This window comes from Calidris pugnax, unplaced genomic scaffold (assembly GCF_001431845.1).
Source record: "Calidris pugnax isolate Ruff unplaced genomic scaffold, ASM143184v1 scaffold128, whole genome shotgun sequence".
NCBI lineage: Eukaryota > Metazoa > Chordata > Aves > Charadriiformes > Scolopacidae > Calidris > Calidris pugnax.
Window position 1 is genome coordinate 2,422,925 of NW_015090851.1, and position 19,304 is coordinate 2,442,228.

The 19,304-nt window shown below is 49.1% G+C and overlaps 1 protein-coding gene across 1 annotated transcript in view; it reads left to right on the forward strand.

Moving 5' to 3' along the window:
- Window positions 1-609: 609 nt before the first annotated feature.
- The window catches only part of NCKIPSD (NCK interacting protein with SH3 domain), a 49,944-nt gene continuing 31,249 nt past the window's right edge, over window positions 610-19,304 (forward strand). Inside the window, exon 1 of the mRNA XM_014943268.1 lies at window positions 610-660. Coding sequence (XP_014798754.1) covers window positions 625-660 — 36 coding nt within the window. The 5' untranslated portion in view covers window positions 610-624. The remainder of the gene's footprint in view (window positions 661-19,304) is intronic.

Consider the following 19,304-nt stretch of genomic DNA (forward strand, 5'->3'; position numbering starts at 1 on the left):
TGCTTGTGTGGCCACCCCTGTGCTATAGCTGCTCAGCCACAGGGCTTTCTGCTCTCCCAGCACCATGAGGGGCAGCGAGGGGGTGATCCTCCTCCTCCTTCCACCAACACACCATGATACCAATGGCAGACTGTACCGTCCTGGGGGCCAGGAGAAGCTACAGCAGCTGTATGCACTGAGATGACCGTAATAATTGCAGCCAAGTCAGTGATACTGGTAATTGCAGAAAGTCCAGTGGGCTGCTGCAGCCCTGACTGGGGCCAGAGGAGGGAGGGGACATTTGGCTGTCACCGCCGTGGGTGTGAGCCCTGTGCCTGCGTGGGTGTCGGGGAAGAGAGATTGCTTACGGCTTGTACAGTGCAGGGGTCTGTTTAGTGGGGGCTTCTGAGGGACAACGTGGCTTCTGAAACGAAAATAGATCTTTCATATAAGGCTAATTCCTGGTGGTTTTCTATTTCTGGGCCTAAGGGAATAGCTGTGAGAACTGCACGCTGAAAACTCCTCGTATCAGTGGATCGATAACTGCACTCAACTGCACGTGAACGTTACAAATGGGCCTTTTAATGTCTGGCTGCAAATGGTGACAAACCACTTTATTTCAGTGTGCTGCTGACGCTCCTCCAGATGCCATTGAAATTCTGGTTAGCAGTAACCCAGCCTGTAAGTACGTGTGGGTGTGTGCTTTGCAGAACGCTCCAGTGAGACGAGCGTTACCTGGGGAGCACGTGTGTGTGTGTGTTAGTGTTAGGGCAACGCTGGGTCTCTCTGCCAGCTGCTCGGGTCAGGAGCCAGCCTCCCTGTGAGACCAGGGTTCTTCTGCAGCCTGGCAGGATGGCCTGACAGGAGAGGACATCTTGCCTATCAGTAAGCCTTTAAGCTATTTACAGGAGCTATTTAGTTACAGAGCAAGGACCTTATTAAACTACTAGATTTTAAAAACCCACGGTGGCATAGCTCCAGGCTGCTGCCTGTGACTTTCTTCTCTGCAGTCCCCTGCTTCATTTGCTTGTGTGGCATGACGTCTTCTCGCTGCCGTAGGTGCAAGAGCCTTCTCCCAGGCTGCCTTCTGGAGCAGCCCTCCTGCATCTCTCCATCTCGGTTGTACCAGTTTCAACATCTTACAGGAAAAGCATTTCTTTGTTGACCGTACATTCATTTATCATGTTGTGTTTTGCTGGAGCGTGCAGCCTGCGGCAGCTGACTCCTGACAGCGTTAGTAATTCACAGAATCACAGAAGAAGAGCTTGGAAGGGACCTTTGAGATCATCTCATTCACTAGTATCAAAGCAGTGTTGCCAGTGACTTTGTGAGCACTCTGTTCTAGTTCAGATGTAACTTTCCTGAATGCCCTTAGACCTGGGAGCAGGAAACAGAAGAGCTTTTCCTGCCTATGCTCATCTTTTTTTTGGCCATTAAGTTTCCGGCCCCAGAACTTGCCTGATCATGCATGAGGTGGCAGGACCTAATGTGCTGCTCTGCAGTTGCAATGATGCTCTGTGTCCGTGACTTTCTTTCCGCTGTTGCATCCTGCCGGCTCCGAAGAGCTGACGTGAAGTCAGAACACCCTTTTATTCATGGGAGAAGGCATCTGCTTGCTGAAAGCTTGCTTGAGACTGCTTGCTGAATGTCCGGGATGGGAATGCAAGCAATTTGTCGCCCAGTTTCCATTTAATAAGGGCATTGAGACTAATTAGCGACAGCGATTTGAGAGTCAATTAATGCTGCCCCAACCACAACAGGGAAAAAAACACAGCTAATGATTAGTGTTAGCTTGCTTAGCAGGGAGAGAGAGTGGCCAACAGGAGTCACCATTGTAAAAGTAAGCTGTGGACTTCGTTAGCAGTGCAGTCAGGTTCCAGGTGAGCAATAGGTTGCACAACAGCCACAGCCAAGAGCAGCAAATCTCCCCAAAGCCCCTCGCAACAGGCCCCCGGGAGGATGCTCACGGGGGAGGCTCAGGCTGCTGTTGCTGCTGCCATCAGCTATTAGGGACATCAGCTTTCTTCTGTGCTCCTCTCGATTTTCAGGGCTTTTTTGCTCAGCTTTCATAGATATGGGAAATTTATGCTTTGGCTTCTCTAGAGGAAAATATAATTCCCATTTATTATTTAAAGCTTATTCCTGGCTGATGTCTTCTCATCGCAAATGCAGCTGAATTTTGTACTAAAATCTTTGTGGCTTGGTGTTGCTATTAAAAGAGGGTTAGTTGTAGAGGGGGGGAAAACCCCAACAAAACCCTTCTTGGAAAGATGTAACGCCTCTAAGAAACAAGTTAGGGCCAAGCCCCAGGGCACCAGAGGGTGCAGATGATGCGCAGTTAATTTGGGGTCAATTGGAAACGCCCAACTTCAGCTGGTATTTCTGCTGATTTCACCCTTCTGTAGTTCCCTTTTAGCTCCACTGTGGGTTATTAAGAGTCATTTCAAGTCAAGTGCCATTCTGGGGACAGATACTGAAGCCATTGAAAAGTCAGAGGGAAGGATCTGGCTGCATGCTGCTGGTCGAGGGCAGGTGGAGGGAGCTGCTTGCCCAAATGCAAAAATTGTGCACCCAGCGCTGCACCGTCCGGTCCCAGCACGTAGGATGATTGCCTGCAGCTATTGACAGAGCAAGAGACAACCACTAATATCTGATGCCAGGCAAATACTGCTGCAGTGGAACTGTCGGCGCGAATGCCGGGGCTTCTGGCTGAATGGGAAGGTGCCCGTCAGCATGAGGTTGGTCTTTTGTCCCCAGCCGTGTGCTGATGCTGAAGCATTGTATGAGCAGCAGAAAAATGTGGAGGTTAAATTGGAGCTTAGGGTGTCCTCTGGAGTCAGACAGTTGCTCCAGAAAGCTGGCCTTTCAAAGCTTTATGTGAAGCTGTAAAAGATTCAATTTGGAAAGCTTCCGTAGGAGCAGGAGGTTCACTTGGTGTCAGGAAGGGACAAAGGCTGAGTCTAACAAATCCTAAGGGTCCTTCCCGTGGGTTAAATAGCCCGTGTGTTGCTGTTGTTAGGATGGAACATTATAACAGGAGTCTGGAGTTATTCCAGGTTCAGCTGAAGGCTTCAGAGCGAACTACAGCAGGACAAGGAGTGCGAAGTGAGCTGCTGTCCTTCAGGATGCCAGACTATGGGTGACACTGGACCTGCCAGGAAGGCTTATCCGCTGTGATCCCAGCGGGGCAAGGGCTGGCCCCGGTGGCCTGCTGCTGGCCACGGGACCCAGGTATGGGAGCAGCAGTCTGCTTCAGCTCTCACCTTCACCAGGCACCATGGCTGGTCCTGCCTTCTCTCTTGTCTGTGCTGACCCAGGCTGTATTCCCCATCAATGGAAGTGTTAATATTCCATGCCAAGGAGAGGAATGGCAGCTGTAAAATGCCGTATGGGTAAATGTCAGGGGTGCAAAAATAAGTGCTAAGTTGCAGGGGGATGCTTCTTGGTGAAGTAGGAATGGTTTAGCATGCTGGCTGCTGCACTAAGGAGGCAAATCAGCTGCTCAGCCTCGTTAAGCTGTTAGGAAACGGCTTTGAAATTACTATTAATAGCCTTTTCAAAATTACTTGAAATTTGTTTGGAATAACTGAAAAATTGTTTGCAATGTGGATTTAGATTCTCTGTTCAGTTGAGGCCTTCTGTGGTCACACTTTCACGTTGTACTTCTGGAGGAGCAAGAGGGGGGTGGTCTGGGTGGGAAGGTGCCTGTGCCAATGGACAAGAAGCTTTGGAGCCCCTGATGAGAAAAGGGACCCAGCTGAAAGTATAATGAGCACTTTGAGGGTGCCTTGGATCGTTATTTGCTGTATCTTTTTTTCTACAAAAATAAACAGGCATGTGATAAAAATAAGAGAGGGCTTCATGCAGCCTAGCAACAACTTAAAATTCTCCTGCAGCATGAGGAGATAGATGCACAGTGCCAGGGTAACAGGTAGTCGTGGCCGGGCAGGCACAGGAGTGGTGTTCCACCTCCAGGCTGCAAAGAGAAGAGAGGTTTCTGCCAAGCAATGAATTTTGAGCTCTCTCTGTTTGTGGGAAACCTCTTCATCCCAGTCTGTGTGGTAGCATCGACGTGGGTTCAGGATGGGAGGCGTGTTGTGAGGGAGCGTAGGAACTGCTCTCCTGGCAGAGCAGGGCACACCAGGGCTCCAGGGATGTGTCCAACAGCTCATGGCTGCTCCTCTAGCTTGGTCCCACATCCTACACCCAGCCTTCTCCTGCACCCCCTCTGCTCTTGTTGGCCCTGTTCTCCATGAATTCACTTCACTGACTTGCTGGAGATCTCTTTGTTTCTAGTCTGGTCACTTTTCTGCCAGAATAGCAAATGCCTTGGTTCGGTGACAGAGCAGTACTGGTGCCAGGATAGGACCCCTGAGGAAGCTGTGGTAGCTCAGGTACTGTCAAGCCTTTCATGCTAATGTGGAGATGATGGTGGTTGTGGAGCACCAAGTTGGTTGTATGGTGTCAATCAATGTCCTGATAGCAAATCCCCTGTCGCTGGAAGTGGAGCTTTGGCAATTGTGCTTTGCTGTGAGAGTTTCTTCCTCCATCTCCATAAAATCCAGCTTTACACTCAGTGCTCCTGACCCCTGGCAGGGTTCCTCTCCTTCCTCCTGAGCAGAAGGTGACAATTGTGCTGACTGTGGTATGGACCATCTCCTGTGCTGGAGCCTGCATCGTTAGTTGTCATCTGCTGCAGATTTGACAGAGCTTGCGATGGGCCCGAGAGCTTAATGGCAATACTCACACAGATCCTGAATAAGCACTTAGGCTAAAAATAAGGTTTTATTTTGGAGAATAAGCAGCTGGTAGCGCTTTGCAGCTGAGGCTGCGTTTCTTGACACATGCAAGAAGCTGAAAGAATGAAGCATTTTTCTCTGGGCTGTCGCAATAACAGAGATGCTATCGTGTCAGGGCTGCTAATGCTTTGAGATGAAGTTTTATTCTTGAGACTAAATTACCCAGTCAGGGGAATTATAGCCATTCCTAATTACTGTAGCTAAAGACTTAAAATTTTTAGCCAGAAGTTCTGCAATCTTTCACAGTTCAGAATGATTAAAGTAGAAATATGCTAATGATCTTTAGCCTCTATTTTTGCTTGGGTGTGAAGACATGTTCTTCTCATTTTTACTCTGATTAAAAGCAATTAGGCTCTTTCATATCAGATAAAAATTTGCCCTTATGACCAGGACGCCCATGTGTGCACAGTATTGGTGGTCTGGGCTTTTTGCTCCTGCAGCTGCGTAATGGTGGAGCATGGGTGGGGTGGTAGTGGGCAATGCTGGAGTGGTCCCAGTGGATTTGCTTTGGGCTGGACACGTTAAGCCTGTTTCAGGGTTGAAGAACATGAAGGCTGCTTTGGTCAGAAGTGAGCAAGCAGTAGGGAGGTAGCTCTGAAAGCCCACGTCTGCTCCTGTGCGATGTGGCTGTGCTCACCTTGGAGGAAGGGCAAGGTGAGAGGGCAGGCTGGAAAGAAGAAACTTGTATTAGAACAAATAAACCAGGAAGTTAATAGAAATTGAATTTTTGTGTTTTTTGCTCTGTCAAGTACAGTGGGAGCAAGAGGCTGAAAAGCAGGGAAAAAGAATTCGTATTGCTTTTCCCTGGAGAAGAATGTGCTGGTGTGTGTTAGTGATGGTGGGAAAACAACATGAAGAAAAGTGATTGTCTTTGCAATAGCAGAGTCGCCTCTGTGCTGGGAGCAGGCTGTATGCTAGGAAGGGCTTTGACAAAAGCAGACGATATCATGGTCACTGGCTTATCCAAGAAGATCCCTTGCAAGTTCTGGGGCATGGCATGTTAATGCCCATTGGGAAAGTCAAATCCCATCGTGCAAAGTGGGTATTTACATTTGTCAGTGGCTGAAACATGGAAAACAGCTGAACCTGTCTCTTGAGGTCATTGGAGCTCTGGCTCTGGCACAGATGCAGCCTCCTGCTTTTCTTTCCTTACTTATATAGTTCAGATGTACATAAAACAAACAGAATTTTTAAGAGCATCCCAGCTTCTCTCCTTCATGAAGGATTTAAACTTTGTCATTCCCAACCAGCATTATGTATTCAGCATACGAACTGTCAGTCTCTCTCTTTTCCAGGGGCTGGAGAAAGGCTAAATTCCAGAAGGGCTTTATAAGCAGGGAAGTATAAGCTGGCTTAGGGTGTGACTATAGCACTGGATAGTCTACAAGAAAATTAGACTTCACAGATGCTGACATCCTACGTGGTCAATGCTATAACCAAAATTTTACAAGCCACAGGTTCTAATGGAGCTCTCTGTGCAGAGACTTTTAAATTAAAATGCCTGTGCATTGCATTTTTTCCAGAGAGGAAACCTTAAACCGGCTGTGGCAATAAGAGTTGCTTTGATTTATTTCAGTGAAGAGGTGCATTTGTGTGCAGGCTCACGGGGGCCGTGAGGGCTAGAAGTGTTTGCTGTTCGGGCTACTCCCAAGTCCTCCTGTAACAGGGTCCCCGTGTTGCAGCAGAGAGCAGACAGCGCTCTGGGAGGACCCCAATTGGTGTTCTTCTATGAGTTGGCATCTGGAGTTCCAAAATGCTCGTGTTTAGAGGAAAAAACCTCTATTGAAATGACAGTCTGGTTGAGTCCACTGGAAATTCTTTCTGTGGACCTTGACTAACCTTGTTGTCTCTGGTCCTGAGTTGCAGCAGGAACTGTGGTAGATCCTGGTCCTGCTTCTGGAGGAGCATCACTTTGTGGAGCAGCATCGCTTTGCCTCCCTGGCCACTGGCTCACAAATAAAGTTTTGACCTTTACGGAAGGGACTTGGCAAGTCTAATTTGTCTTGATGTTTATCACATGACATAACCTTTGATTATTTTTTTTTAAGTGTTTTGAAGCTTGTCATGTGTGAAGTGGGACAGAGGACACCATTCACGACTGCATCTGTTTCTCTCCGCTCCCCTTCACGCTCCCATCACTTTCCTGTCATGGGGACGTTGAGCACTATTCTGGGCAAAGCTCTGTCACTGCTTAACGAAGAAGCAGAGTTGTCCCAAAGACAAGACCCTCTGCAGCAGGAGGGGAGCATTAGCTTCGTTTCAGCTCTTCTGCGTTGACGCCCCTCGGTGCAGAGCTGTTTGTGTTCCTTGCAAGGGAACAAAGCACTCATACTTGTCCTCTTGTAGCATGAGGCTTAAGCAAGAAGGGGAAGTAAAATTTTGGCAGCCTGGGCTTTTTAGAATGAGGTGGGAAGTTCACGGGTTTGTTTTTCCTGGTAATTTGTTTGCATGTTGAAGTTGTTTAGAAGAAGTTGTCACACCCTTCCTCCTTGGAAGCTGCTTACTTCTTGATGAACGAGTTGCGAAGCCCGTGTTCTTCCTCCTGTTCCTCTGGTACGGCTGAAAGGGAGGTGTCACCCAGCTGCGAGCATGGTGAGCCCATTCCTCGGGTTCAGACCGCCCTTCACACTGGTGAGATCTCCTTTTGAATGGGTGTCCATCCGTGCTGTCCTGCTGGTGGGGTCCCACCTACACCACTTTGTCCCCCTGTCCTGCCCAGGCTGCTGGGGCTGGGGTGCTGTGTGGGAAGGCGGTCTGTGAGACGATGGGTTTTGTGCCCGTCATCTGGAAATGCCACCACAGGCCGATGGTTCAGGTTGTTCAGCTGCTCAAGAGGTTTAATTTAAAAAAAATAATAAAAAAAATCAAGCTGTCAAACTAAGCACGCTAGATAATTCCAGGCTGCGAATCACTTCTTGCTAAATCACTGGTTTGAGGTTCAGATTAGATCTCTTCTAAATAATAGCTATTAATTATTTCTTGGGTTTTTTTTCCTAATACAAGTGGGGACAGTGCCTTGTAGTATAGAAATCTGAGGGCAGGCTCCAGCTCCAAGCCTTCTATTTAATTGAATAAAAACAAAGGGATGAGGGAGAAGATGAGGTAAGAGCTGCAAAAATAGATGCTCGCCCACGGGGAGGAGGGGACCGCCTGGAAACTGGGATGGTGTCTGGATGAAAAGGTCTTGAATTCTTGTCCATGGGGTTTGGGCGTGGGGTGATAGATCCACAGCTGCTAATGCGGTCGGGTCATCTCCCACGCTTCCCACAGCCCTCGAGCTCCTCCTGCCATGGCTTCTGAGTTGTGTCCTCCTTCTCTGGAGGTGGGAAGGAAACCTTGATGGACCACGCAGGCAACTTTCACCCACTCATGCGTGGAAGATGGAAATGGTGGTGGACAGGTTTTCAGGGTGGAGGGTTCTCCGTCAGTCGAGTTCAGTGCGCTTGTCTGTCTGCTGCGCCGGTTGTACAGAGAACTGTGGCAGCTCCTGCAAAAACCAGATGGCTGCCTAAAGAGATCAGGCTGAAGCTCTCTACCAAGCAGACAAATGCAAACCTCTGTGGCCTCTCAGTCTGATGTGGTGACAGTTCCTTTTTGGGTAAACTCGTTGAATTCTGTGGCTTTCCAGGCTGCTTGAAGGTGCCCTTTTCCCCTCTGCTCCTGAGGAGAGGATGTGTGTTTGCAGGGGATGGAGAGGCCATCATGGTTTGAACATAGTTTGCTGTGTCTGGGTCACAAATCGCACCCGGGTGACACAGCAGAAGGCAGGTCCACACTCCCTTTCTCTCTGTGCCCTGGGCTTGGCTGTTCCTGAGGTATATTTTGGGAAAAGCTCAAGTATTGGGAAACCCCATGTTTTTCAGAATGTAAAAAGAATAATAGAGTGAAAATCCAGTTCCTCAAGTAAGAATGATGATCATAAAAATTCATTACCTACTTAATGCAGAAGATTAGGGATTTCCCTGAGCCTGGTCAAATCAAAGTGTTTGTAGCTGAAGACTTTTTCCATTTGACATAAAAAACCCAGCATGCTTTGAAGCGCTGGCTTCTAAGCAATAAAGTTTTTGTCTGCCCCAGAATCGCATGTATTGACTTAAACTGAAAAATGCATCCCCTTGTATTTGTGTTTTGAATTGATTTCGTGTGTCTGTCTTCCATTAGCTTGATGACAAGAGATAGCAGCAACATTGAAATAATGGTGCAGCCTTGTCAAGGGGCCTGTAGGGTATCATTCTTTGCATCAGGGATGGAAAGAAACCCCCTCCAGCATTCAGTTTGGGGACCCATCATCTCATCTGTGGTCTGAGCTGTTTTAGAAGCATTGTCCAGCGATATGGGGTGGCATCTGAGACTTTCACATACATGAATGCATGTGAGCTGCCTGGATTCTTGAGCTGTCATTCAGAAGCTTAAGATCTCAAAACGATGTCAAGCTCTGGTCGCTTTTAAACACTATTAATGTACTATTAATGGCTGAGAAAAAAAGTCTTCCAGTAAAACCACAGTTGGCAATGTTTGGTCTCATGGGTGGAGGACCACCCAAACCTCTCATGGTTGGGCCCTGGGGAGCTACGAGTGGTGAAGAGTGATCAACCTTGACCTGGGAGGAGGGGGGAGAGACGGTATGCACAGGGGTGTGCAAGCCACACAGCTTGAGGGTGACTGTAACCCCTTGCTTGCTCTCAGGCAGCTTCCAACACCTTCTCTGCCCCATGGTGGCCTCATGCATTTGCATGTTCCTCCTTTGGACCCTCTCCATGGAGGGGCTACTGACTCGGTTGGGTGGAGGTAAGCTGAGTCCTGGCTGTCTCCTTTCCTGTGGGATTTGTCCAAATGGAGATGGGCTTGAAAGATTCCCTGAAATACAGCAATTTGCTGTCGCCAGTGCTGGTGAGGTGGATGCTGACATGGGTGAATGTGGCACATGAAAAGATGGAGGTGAGAAATCCATTCTGTAAAAGGGACATGAGCTGGGCTGAAAGTTTTGCACATGAGAAGTGAACGGTCCAACAAATGCACTTTTTTGTTTGCTGCCTCGGGAAGCGAGGAAAACAGGATTATGGCTGTTCTGCTGCCTGTAGCACAATGTCCTAAGAGAACATTCCTCTCCTGTTCCCATTTCTTCGTGTTTCTGGGGAGCCTGTGCCACTCTAAGCTGCAAAAGGAGATGGGATTATAACTAGCAGCTAGAGCAGCAGGCTATTTTTTCCCTGAAGATAGAGTGGGACACTAATGAATTGCTTCTTTTCCGTAACCCACCTCTTACTTTCTTATAGGTGAAATGTCAGCAAATCCAGTTGAACCCTTTAATCTTTTTTTAAAGTAAAAAAAAAGTGCACTAAACAGACGCCTGGATTTGTTCTTGAACTGAATCTGGAGATAACAGCAAGTTAGCCTCATTCCTCTGATAAACATAGCTAAACTTGCAATTCTCAAGGTACTTTTGTAGGTCAATGGAAACTGTCAGCCTGTCTAAGTTTTGCAGCACAGAGGAATTGTGTGCTGCCCACTCCCACCGCCTGCCCGTCAAAAAGCAACTTGGGAGGCTGCAGGGTTTTCAGTTCACAATTTTCTAGGGTTTTTTTGGCTTGTGATCATGCATGTAGCAGTTGTAAGATACCACTATGGATCTCACTGGTATCTTTGGGTTTTTTTGGGCGTGAGTTAGCATTAGCTTTACTATTGTCCCAATAAAGCTCAACTGTGTTGACGCCCTGAATTTGGTGAGTGTCTGGGTGCTGATTATTGCTTCGGCAGAAGTGTCTGCTTTACTGGGAATAGATGTGCTTGCAGCATCAGCTCTCAGCTAACAAGCACCTTGGCATACTTGGGTATTTTGTCTATGGCCAATTAGCATGATCTACCTCTTGACAGCACGGCCCATGTGGAGTATTTCAGCCCCTCTGGCACCCTTCCCCTTGCTGCCCTGCACCTGCACCCTCAACGGTCTTTAAACAGCTTTGCTATAATTAGCCAGCACACTGAAATTCGTGTAGTTTTTGTGTACAGCACTAATAAGCCTAAAGTGTGAATAGCATCCCCTGTTTGACAGCGCTACTCTGATCATGTTGAAATATATAGCTACCAAAATCCATGGTTGGGGAGCACGGGAGATGCCTGTTTTCTTCCAGAAGGAGGGGTTCCTTCTTGTATTAGCTTCACGATGGCCCGCCTCAAGGCAAATGAGCACTTGAAGGTTATGGTTTACTGGAAGCCTGACTGTCATACTTCTTGTTTAAATCCCTTAACGAGTATTTTGTACCCAGGTTAAAGTCATGAAGGTAGCTGGCAGCTGGCGGGAGGCTGCTGGGACTGGACATGCCATTCTACTGGGATGGAAGACTTGTTTGGGATTCCCGTGTTGGGAAGCACCTGCCCAGCAGAGGGGAGTTGTGTTTCCTCTGCGCCAGTGGGAACTGGTCTGTACAGCTGAAAATGCTGGGGGAAGGAGGTGGTTTGGTATCCAGGGCTTTCCTGGTACTGATATTTCAAATACCTGTGCCTGTGACCCAGAGGGGAGCTGTGGGCAGAAGAGAAATTGCTGGTGAGGTCCATATTATAGGAATATTATATAGAAATGAGTGGTTTTTGGGGTGCCTGCTTTGGAGAAGCTTTGTAAGCGTGCTTGCTCTCATGGGTCTCTGCCCTGAAGCACCATTAGTGGGAGAAGTCCTCAAGGATCTTGGTGCACCTGATGTACTTGGGAGTTGTGTGAAGGGATGGTGGTAAAAGGGCTGTTTTGTAAGTGATTCCTCCACCTTGGAATGAGCTTTGCTCTGTGGGAAGGGGGACCCACTGTCTTTGAGCAGAGGGGGAGCATAAACCCAGCCTTTCTGGTTGCTGTTATTCTGCAGTTGCTGGGAGCAATTCTACTCCTGGTAACAAATTCTTGGCTTTTTCCATATGGTGCACTGGGGGTCGTTTTGTTTTGGAGTAGGTTGCAGATATGATCTGATCAGATTGCTGTGATAAACTGCATTTCGGGTAGGATGCTCAAGTAACTTGAAGAAGAGAAATGCTCATTAGAGAGGAAAATGCTGGGTTTTCTGTATGAGCTAATGTGGTTTCTGATCCTGCCCTGCTGTCTTTCTTTTCATTTTGGGGTGTGCAGGGGGAGCTGCATCCCTTTATGGCAGAAGAGGCAGCGTTTGCTCCACATGCAGAGTCCAGCACACAGGAAAAATATTTTCTAGCCAGACTGTTAACTGATCCTGCAGCAAGAGAGATGCCTTTGATCCTTCTGACGGGAATCATCTTTGGGGAGAGGTTTCCAAGGCCTCTCTCAGGCTTGCTCACGGTAATGCAAGGCGGGTTTTTATCTTCTCAGCGACAGCTTTGCAGGAAGGAGCTGTGACTCTGCCGGGCCTGGCAGCTCCTGTCCTGCTGCTGCTAAAAGGATCCTGGGGATTTGTGTCTGGTTTACAAGTTTGTGCAATTTACATCTGTCCAGGAATAAGACTAGCTGATGACTTTCCTGTGTTTCCCCGTGAGGATGGAGGCTCTCTTCCCTTATTAGTGGCTTTAATAAAATACCTATGGCTGTTCCTACGGAGGGTACCACAGCTGCACTTGTTCTCTGGGTGGCAGACTCAAATCGATTGTGCCCAAGCCCACAGGTCCTGCGCTCCCTCGGATGGTGGTGACCTGTCCACCCTCCTTGTCCCTTCTCCCGCATTCCTGGCTGGTGTTCCAGGGCTGTACACCCATGCCCACCACCACCTCTGCTCTCTCATGTTCACTGGGGCTGAGATGGAAGGTCAGGTTGTTTTTTTTTTCCAGTCTCTCCTTTCCTGTTAAGTCAATAAGAGATGCTTTACAATTTGTCCATCGTTTTGGGTTTGGGAAACACGGTAATTATGCCCAAAGAGCATCATAGCTGCAGCTTTCATCTTCTGTCCCTTGCTGGAAGGTTGGTCATGGGAGAGGGAGGGTTTTGGAAGAAAAGCTGATAAATCATAAATTCCCTTGCAAGATGAAATATGAGTTATTACCACTTTTTCAAACATGTAACTGCGTGCTGTGAAATCAGTGCCAGTCTGTGGCATGCAGGAGGAAAGTCCCATTGACATGTATGTACGTGCTCTTCTCTTGCCTCTGTCTTTGCGCATCGGTTGAATTGCCAACTTACTTGCAGTTTTTCCTGCTTGACCCCTGGAGACTTCAGTTGCTTGATCCTTGCGTGCTGGAAATGTACTCCAGTGCAGAGGTGAAGGGGAGATAGTTCTCTTGAACGTGGCAGAAATTTTAATTTCTTGATCTGGCTTCTCATGACTGTCCCTTTTCCAGCATGTTGCTACAATCTCTGCTATGGAGATAGATTTTGGGGGGAAAACTGAACCCTCTTCCTTGAACGCCAGAAGAGGAGCCAGGACTTGCACCGTTTCCCACTGTTTCTTCCTCCAGACTCTGTCCTTGTCCCTTGCCCGGCAGTGCTGGGCAAGCCCGATTAACTGCAAAGATTGTTTCTGTGGCTGGGTCTTCAGCCCACAGCTGCATTTTCACCAAGTCAATCAAAGCAAAGATGGGCTGAGAGTAGCACCTCGTGGTCTCCTCAGCACTCCGGGAGGTTAGAAATTAGTTGCATTTTTCATCATACTTAATAGAAGGGCTTTATTATGCACTTGCGTTAATTGCATGCAATTGATCTAGGACTGAATCTCAGTGAGCAGAGGGCATCTGTAGTTGTTCTTTGGGATGCCAAACTGAAGACTGGGCAAAGATGGGCACAAGCCCTTCTGTTGGGCTTTTTTTTTGCGGCTTTTAATACTAATATGTCAAAAGTCCTAGAATAACTGCTCGCACTTCACTGCAGCGTCTTTCCTTCCACCTTGATATATCCTGGTTCATAATCCTGAGCTTTCATCAAAGTAGAGGCTATTTGCAGGGGTTTTTTTCAGTGTAGATTGTAACTCTAATATATTTTTTGTGTATAGTTTGTATATAGGTTAGAAACATGTTTCCCCTGCACAGATACATGTCTGATATTGACTTGGCTTGACAATTACATGCCAAAAGGATGCTAAATGGGTAAACCCTAAAGAGAGGGGCAGCTCTGTTGTCTTGCAGCTCTTCACCTGGGACAGGCTCAGCCAGAGAAGTCCCCTGAAGCATTGGGAGCAGTAAGAATTAGGGCAGCAGAGAACAGCAAGATATTTAAGTATGTGTTGACTGCTTTATTTTTAAAACTTCTGTTATCTGCTTTTATCCTCTTAGTGTGTTTTGGCTTAACAGACGTGTTCTGGTTACTGGAGGGCGCAGAATTGTGAGGGGAAGGAATTGGTGGCCGATTCTGATCATCGTGGCCAGTAAATGGGGTCTGAGCGTGCCTGGAGAGACCTGGGATGAAGCATTTCCACCTTGGGAAGTACAAGTGTGCAGTGATGGGTTGCCTGCATTTCCTTGTTCCTCACCTGTCTCTGACTCCAAAGCTTCCCGGGAGAGCAATTGTTTGGAGTGTGGTTGCTGTGCATCCCTCTGCTGACTTTTCTTTGTCTCAAATGTGTCCCTAGTTAGTCTGTCTCTTTTCCCGGGAACTCTGGCTTTTGCTTTGGCACGATTTGCACAACTTAAGCCCTTTCCCCGGATTTCCTTCCTCTTCACTTCTCGTTTGTGCGGGCTGTGCCCGCTGGAGCCGTCAGCACCCCGCAGAACAGCACCCATCTGTTTGTTAGAAACCCACCACAGGGTATCAGCAGGAATTCCAGATCTGCTTCTGGGCTGCCTCTTTGTCAGGAGAGCTCAGCCATGTCTTTGTTCACTTGCTAGTGAGGCAGAGATGCTGCAGGTTTGTTTGGAGCTTTTCTTATCTTATTTGCTCAATGACCAGGACAGTTGCCCATTGTTTCACTTGCGTTTTTATCATGCAGTTTGCAGTGCTGCAAGGCACAATATCTTCTTGCCGGCAAGAATAAGTTAATGTGTAGCTCTTAGCCAGCATCCCGGGGACTAAAAAATTCTGATTGGGGCTGCAAAAAGGGGAAGAAGGAGCTTGATTTCCCCCAGCAGCGCAAACCCCCAAACTCAGCCCATTTGTTTGAGCTCTGTGGTTCAGAAGGGAGAGCCCATATCTGGTTGTTCTGCCACAGACAAAGGCGAGTTGATTTTTGTAAATTGCTGCAGCGATCATTTAAATCTGGAAGGAATACAGCGTGCAGCCAGTTGGCAGTGACTGGGGATGAATGGCATGTGACCGAAGAGGTGGCGTTTGTCCCCGACTTGAGTAACAAAGAACCAGCCTGTGCCTGTGTATGCCAGCAGGATAAATATCCTAATTTCGGCAGTGGTCCGTGTCAGTGCAGCTGTGTGAAAACTGAGCCGTCACTGGGGACAAAACTTTGTCTGTCTTTTGTTGTGGTGTTGTGAGAGCTGGAGCAATGACAGGAGGGTGAAAATCAGCAGCCCTGCCTGGGCACCCCTACGGCTGCAAAAGCAGCCCCAGGAATGAGGGCACTGATTCTGGCACATGCAGAAGAGCAAACGCCTTTGATCACTAAAAACTGGGGAGGCAGGAGGAGAAAAAAATGTTGTGTTTTCTTGGATCAGCCCCCTGCGGAGGCAAAGAAAAGCCTGCCATACGTTAATGGGCCACTTTCATAAATGTGGGAGTCTCGCACACGCAGGGTGGCTCAGCCTGTCTGTGCTGATGCAGCCGTCAGCCTGTTTGTCTAGAAAATGCTTTTCTGAAAGGTATGATTATTCTAGACTGTTGAGCAAGTTCTTCTGTGTGAGTGCATTTAAACAACACCAATGGTATGTGTGGAAGGACTCAAAATGAAGGAGGAGGGGGAGTGACATTTTCCATAGCCCCGGGATAGCAGGGGAGGAGGTCACGCAGCCAGGACACTGAGAGCGTTTTCTGAAATGCTTGGGTCTCTTACCAACCCACGTGTGGGGGAAGCAGAGGTGTGTGACACATCCTGTACGTGTGTGCTGTCTCTGGGGATGCTGCTCTTGGGGCAGAGAAGATGAGAGCAGTGTGAACCACGAGGGTGAATGCATCCATGCCTGGCGTTAGCCATGCTCCCCTACTCCCGAGACATCCTGGGAGGATGCTTTTCGAAAGCCTGACTTTGGCCTTGGGAAAGGCATCCCTCCCCGCCTGCCTCAAGAAGAGGGGGGCCGTGCAGAGCCCCCCAGGGCAGTGCTGAGGTCTGGCTCTGTCCTTCATCAGGTGGGGAGCCCCCTCCTGCAAATGGGGGCAGGAGGAAATTGGCAACGGGCTCTGGGGAAATCCTTTGTTTGCTCCTGTTATTAGCAAGGAGAGAGGAAGTAATGATTTATTGATGCTTCTGTGATTCTCCTACGCTGGGCTATAAAGGAAGAAATTCTGTTTCCTGGCTGATTTTTGTGGCTCTAATTGAGCTGTAACTTGTTCCTGCAGGGCGGCTCGCCTGCAGGGCGCTGATGGTGCCCCGGTTCTCTGATGCAGCACCCCATCAGCCAGCCCAGCCCGTCATCGTCAGGGGTCACTGCTCTGCCCTTCCCCTGCCTCTCGCTGTAGACAGGCTGGTTGTGACAGGCTGTTTATAGAGCCCAGCATTTCTCTGCTGCAGCATTTTACTTGATTAAACCAGAAATAGCTGATAAGAGGGGGTGGTGGCCACTCTGTTTTGGGATGAGGTGCCATGCGAGTGTGCCAAAATACCCCTCTGTTCTCATGGTATGTTGGGCAGAAGGTGGTGTCCTATTGATGATGCTTCTTGGCTGCATCCTAGTAGCTGTGCCACCCCCCGCTGACCAGGGAGACCCCTGTGCTCCCCCTGTCTGGGTGGGCACGCAGAGCTGCCACCTTCCACCACTGTCACTGCACCCTGCCTTCTGAGAGATGCTGGTGTGGCTGTGCCACTGGTGAAGGATGTTGGCAAGAGCTGCAGTGGCTGCCCAGGCTCTGCCAGCCCCCACCCATGAGGTTACCAGCACAGCTTCAGTATATCCAGCTGAATTCCTGGGCTTTACGTGGTGGGTCTCCTCTGACAGCCCCACCATACAGCCGTGCCCTTTCCACACTCTCCCCCGTGTCCGTGTGAGCCGTAGCTTAGTCTGCAAGGAGCAGGGTTTCATCCCTGTATCCTGGAGCTGTGGGAGGCGGCAGGGGCTGGATCTGAGCTCGGGGCCCTGCGAGGGTGAGAGCAGGCTGCTGAGCACCCATCTCTCCTGCCTGGGCTCAAAGGCTCTGCTCCCATTCCTTGGTGCCAGTTTGTGACCTCTCTTCTGCAGAGATTGCCCGCCGGAGGGTGAGGAGCTGGAGACATGCCTCTCAGGGTCTCTGCCTGCCCATGTCCCAGTGGTGGGCATCCCCAGGAGCCAGTGCTGGCTGCAGGCAGGAACCCCCTGCCTGGTCTCCCCATGGGGCTGGGAGGCTCATGCATTGTCCTGAATTGCTGTGAGCAGGTCCCGGAGTCCCAGGGAGAAGGTGATTTGAGGTGGGACGCTGGCAAACCTGACTTTCAGCCCCGCGAAATCCATGCTCCTTTTAACTGCAAAGTGCTTTTTTTGTCCATCCGCTTCAAACAAAGCAATGTCGTTTTGGTTAACCCGAGGAGTGTGCAGATTCCTTCTAATCACTGGATTTATTTTATTTTTTAAGTTTATGACTATAATGCAGGGGACCCCCAAGGCTGGGTGTCCTACAGACCCTGAGTGTGAGATGGCCCCTGTGCTGAAGGCCCTGCCCAGCTCAGCTGAGCAAGGGAGGAGGAGATGATTTACGAGCAGCATCAACAATGTCATAAAGTGCAAGTGGCAAGTTAATGCTGCTTTTTCATTCCAGCCCTTTTGACAGGGCCCTGCTAATAGAGGGGTTGGGGAGCAGAAACAAAGGAAGGAGCCCAGCAGCTAAAAGCCGGTTGTCACAGCGCTGCTGCATTAGTGTGAAAATGCTGTGTTTTATCAGAAAAGAAGCGCCCTCTCCATAACAAATGGCATCGCCCAGCAAGCAGCAGCTCCAGCCTGTGGATTCCTGTGGGCTGTGGATGATGTCCATGTGCTCTCTGGAGGAGGGCAGAGATGCTGAGCCATTCAGCAGGACTCTGAGCTCCATGCCGTGATCTTCCCTGGGAACATCAGGCTGAGAGAGGTGGAAGCCCCTATGGGTGGAAGCCTGGCAGGATGGGGAGGGCGAGAGAAGGCAGCACGAAGGGGTGCAACTCATGGAAGGGGTGGCTTTGGAGGGGGTGGTGATGGATGTGGGGGACTAGGGAGTGTGCCCGGGATGGGGGGGGTGGTGGTTGGAGGGTGTAGCAGGAGCTGTGCTGAATTTTGGGATGGGAGCAGTGTGAGGGTGGGTGGGCTGTGTGCAGGGCAGGGGTCTCCAGTGCTCGGAGCAGCAGGGGCCATCCCCTGGGGACAGCAGCACTGGAGATCTCCGTGCTGCTCCCCTTTCCCAGAGAGAGCATGCAGCTTGCCATATTTTCTTTTACCTTCTCAGAAAATGAGATGTGTTCTCTGAAATAGCTTGCCTTTCCTTCCAACATTACTTTAAATGTGTTCAAATGAGCTTTGCTCCATTTCCTTGCTTAGATCTGTAGTTGGCGGTGGTGAACTGCTCCCTAGGGGCTGCTTGGGGGCTTCATCCCAAAGTTGGGTTCTGAGTCTTGGTTTTGTCTTTGATCTGATACTTAAGCAAATTTGGTAAATGTATTTTTAACATACCTGGTTTTATTTTTCAGAGTTCTCCCCACTTGCCTCCTTCCCTACCTCTCTTTCTTGGGAAAAGAAACCAACCAAAAAAAACCCCTAAATTTTTCTTTTTCCAAAGCTGAGTATTGCAAAAGGGGCCTCTCATCCCCACAGTCTGCAGTTGCTGTTAATTCACATTTGGTTTAGTAATTAATCAGGACATAAATAATACATAACATGTTATCAGGAAACTGCATGCCAGTGCTATGGAGGCAGGTACTTTCAGCCCCGGCGGGGAGGGCTTGCCTTCTGCTGCTCTGCAGCCCCCTAAGGCCAATTAAGGTGCATTCTTGATGAGATTCCAGCCGCTCCTTGGCTGGATAAATGGTTGCTCTGGTGCAGGGAGGGGGCAAAGCAAGCGAAGATGAAGGGGGTTTTAGTGTTCAAACAGCTGCAGTGAGTGCTGGGGTCCAGGCACTGCCCTCCTCTCCCGTACCCCCAACCTGGGCTGAGGCTGCCAGTGGTGGTACCGAAGGGAAGGTGCCAACTTGTGGGTCTGTTCCACCAAGGGCAAAGACTCGACAGGACCTCCTTTGCCTTCAGCCTTTGTCCTATAAAGGTCTTTTCTTCTGGAGGCATGTCAACTGGTGATGAACAAAGCCTTGAAGGATGTCCCAAGTGTGGAAACCTGCTTTACCTTCCCTCTGCCACAGCGTTCCCAGCCTCCTGCGTAAGCCCAGGGAATGTCATCTTTGGTATTCCTTGCTCCGAGGCTGGTGTTTATTTCAGCTGCAGTAACGAGTGCTAAACTGGCTGGCAGGAGGAATAAATGTTGCTATGACAGTTTGGGTGGAGATTTGGAAAAGGCATTTCAAGTTGCAAAACAAGTATAAAAACCACCAAGAAAAA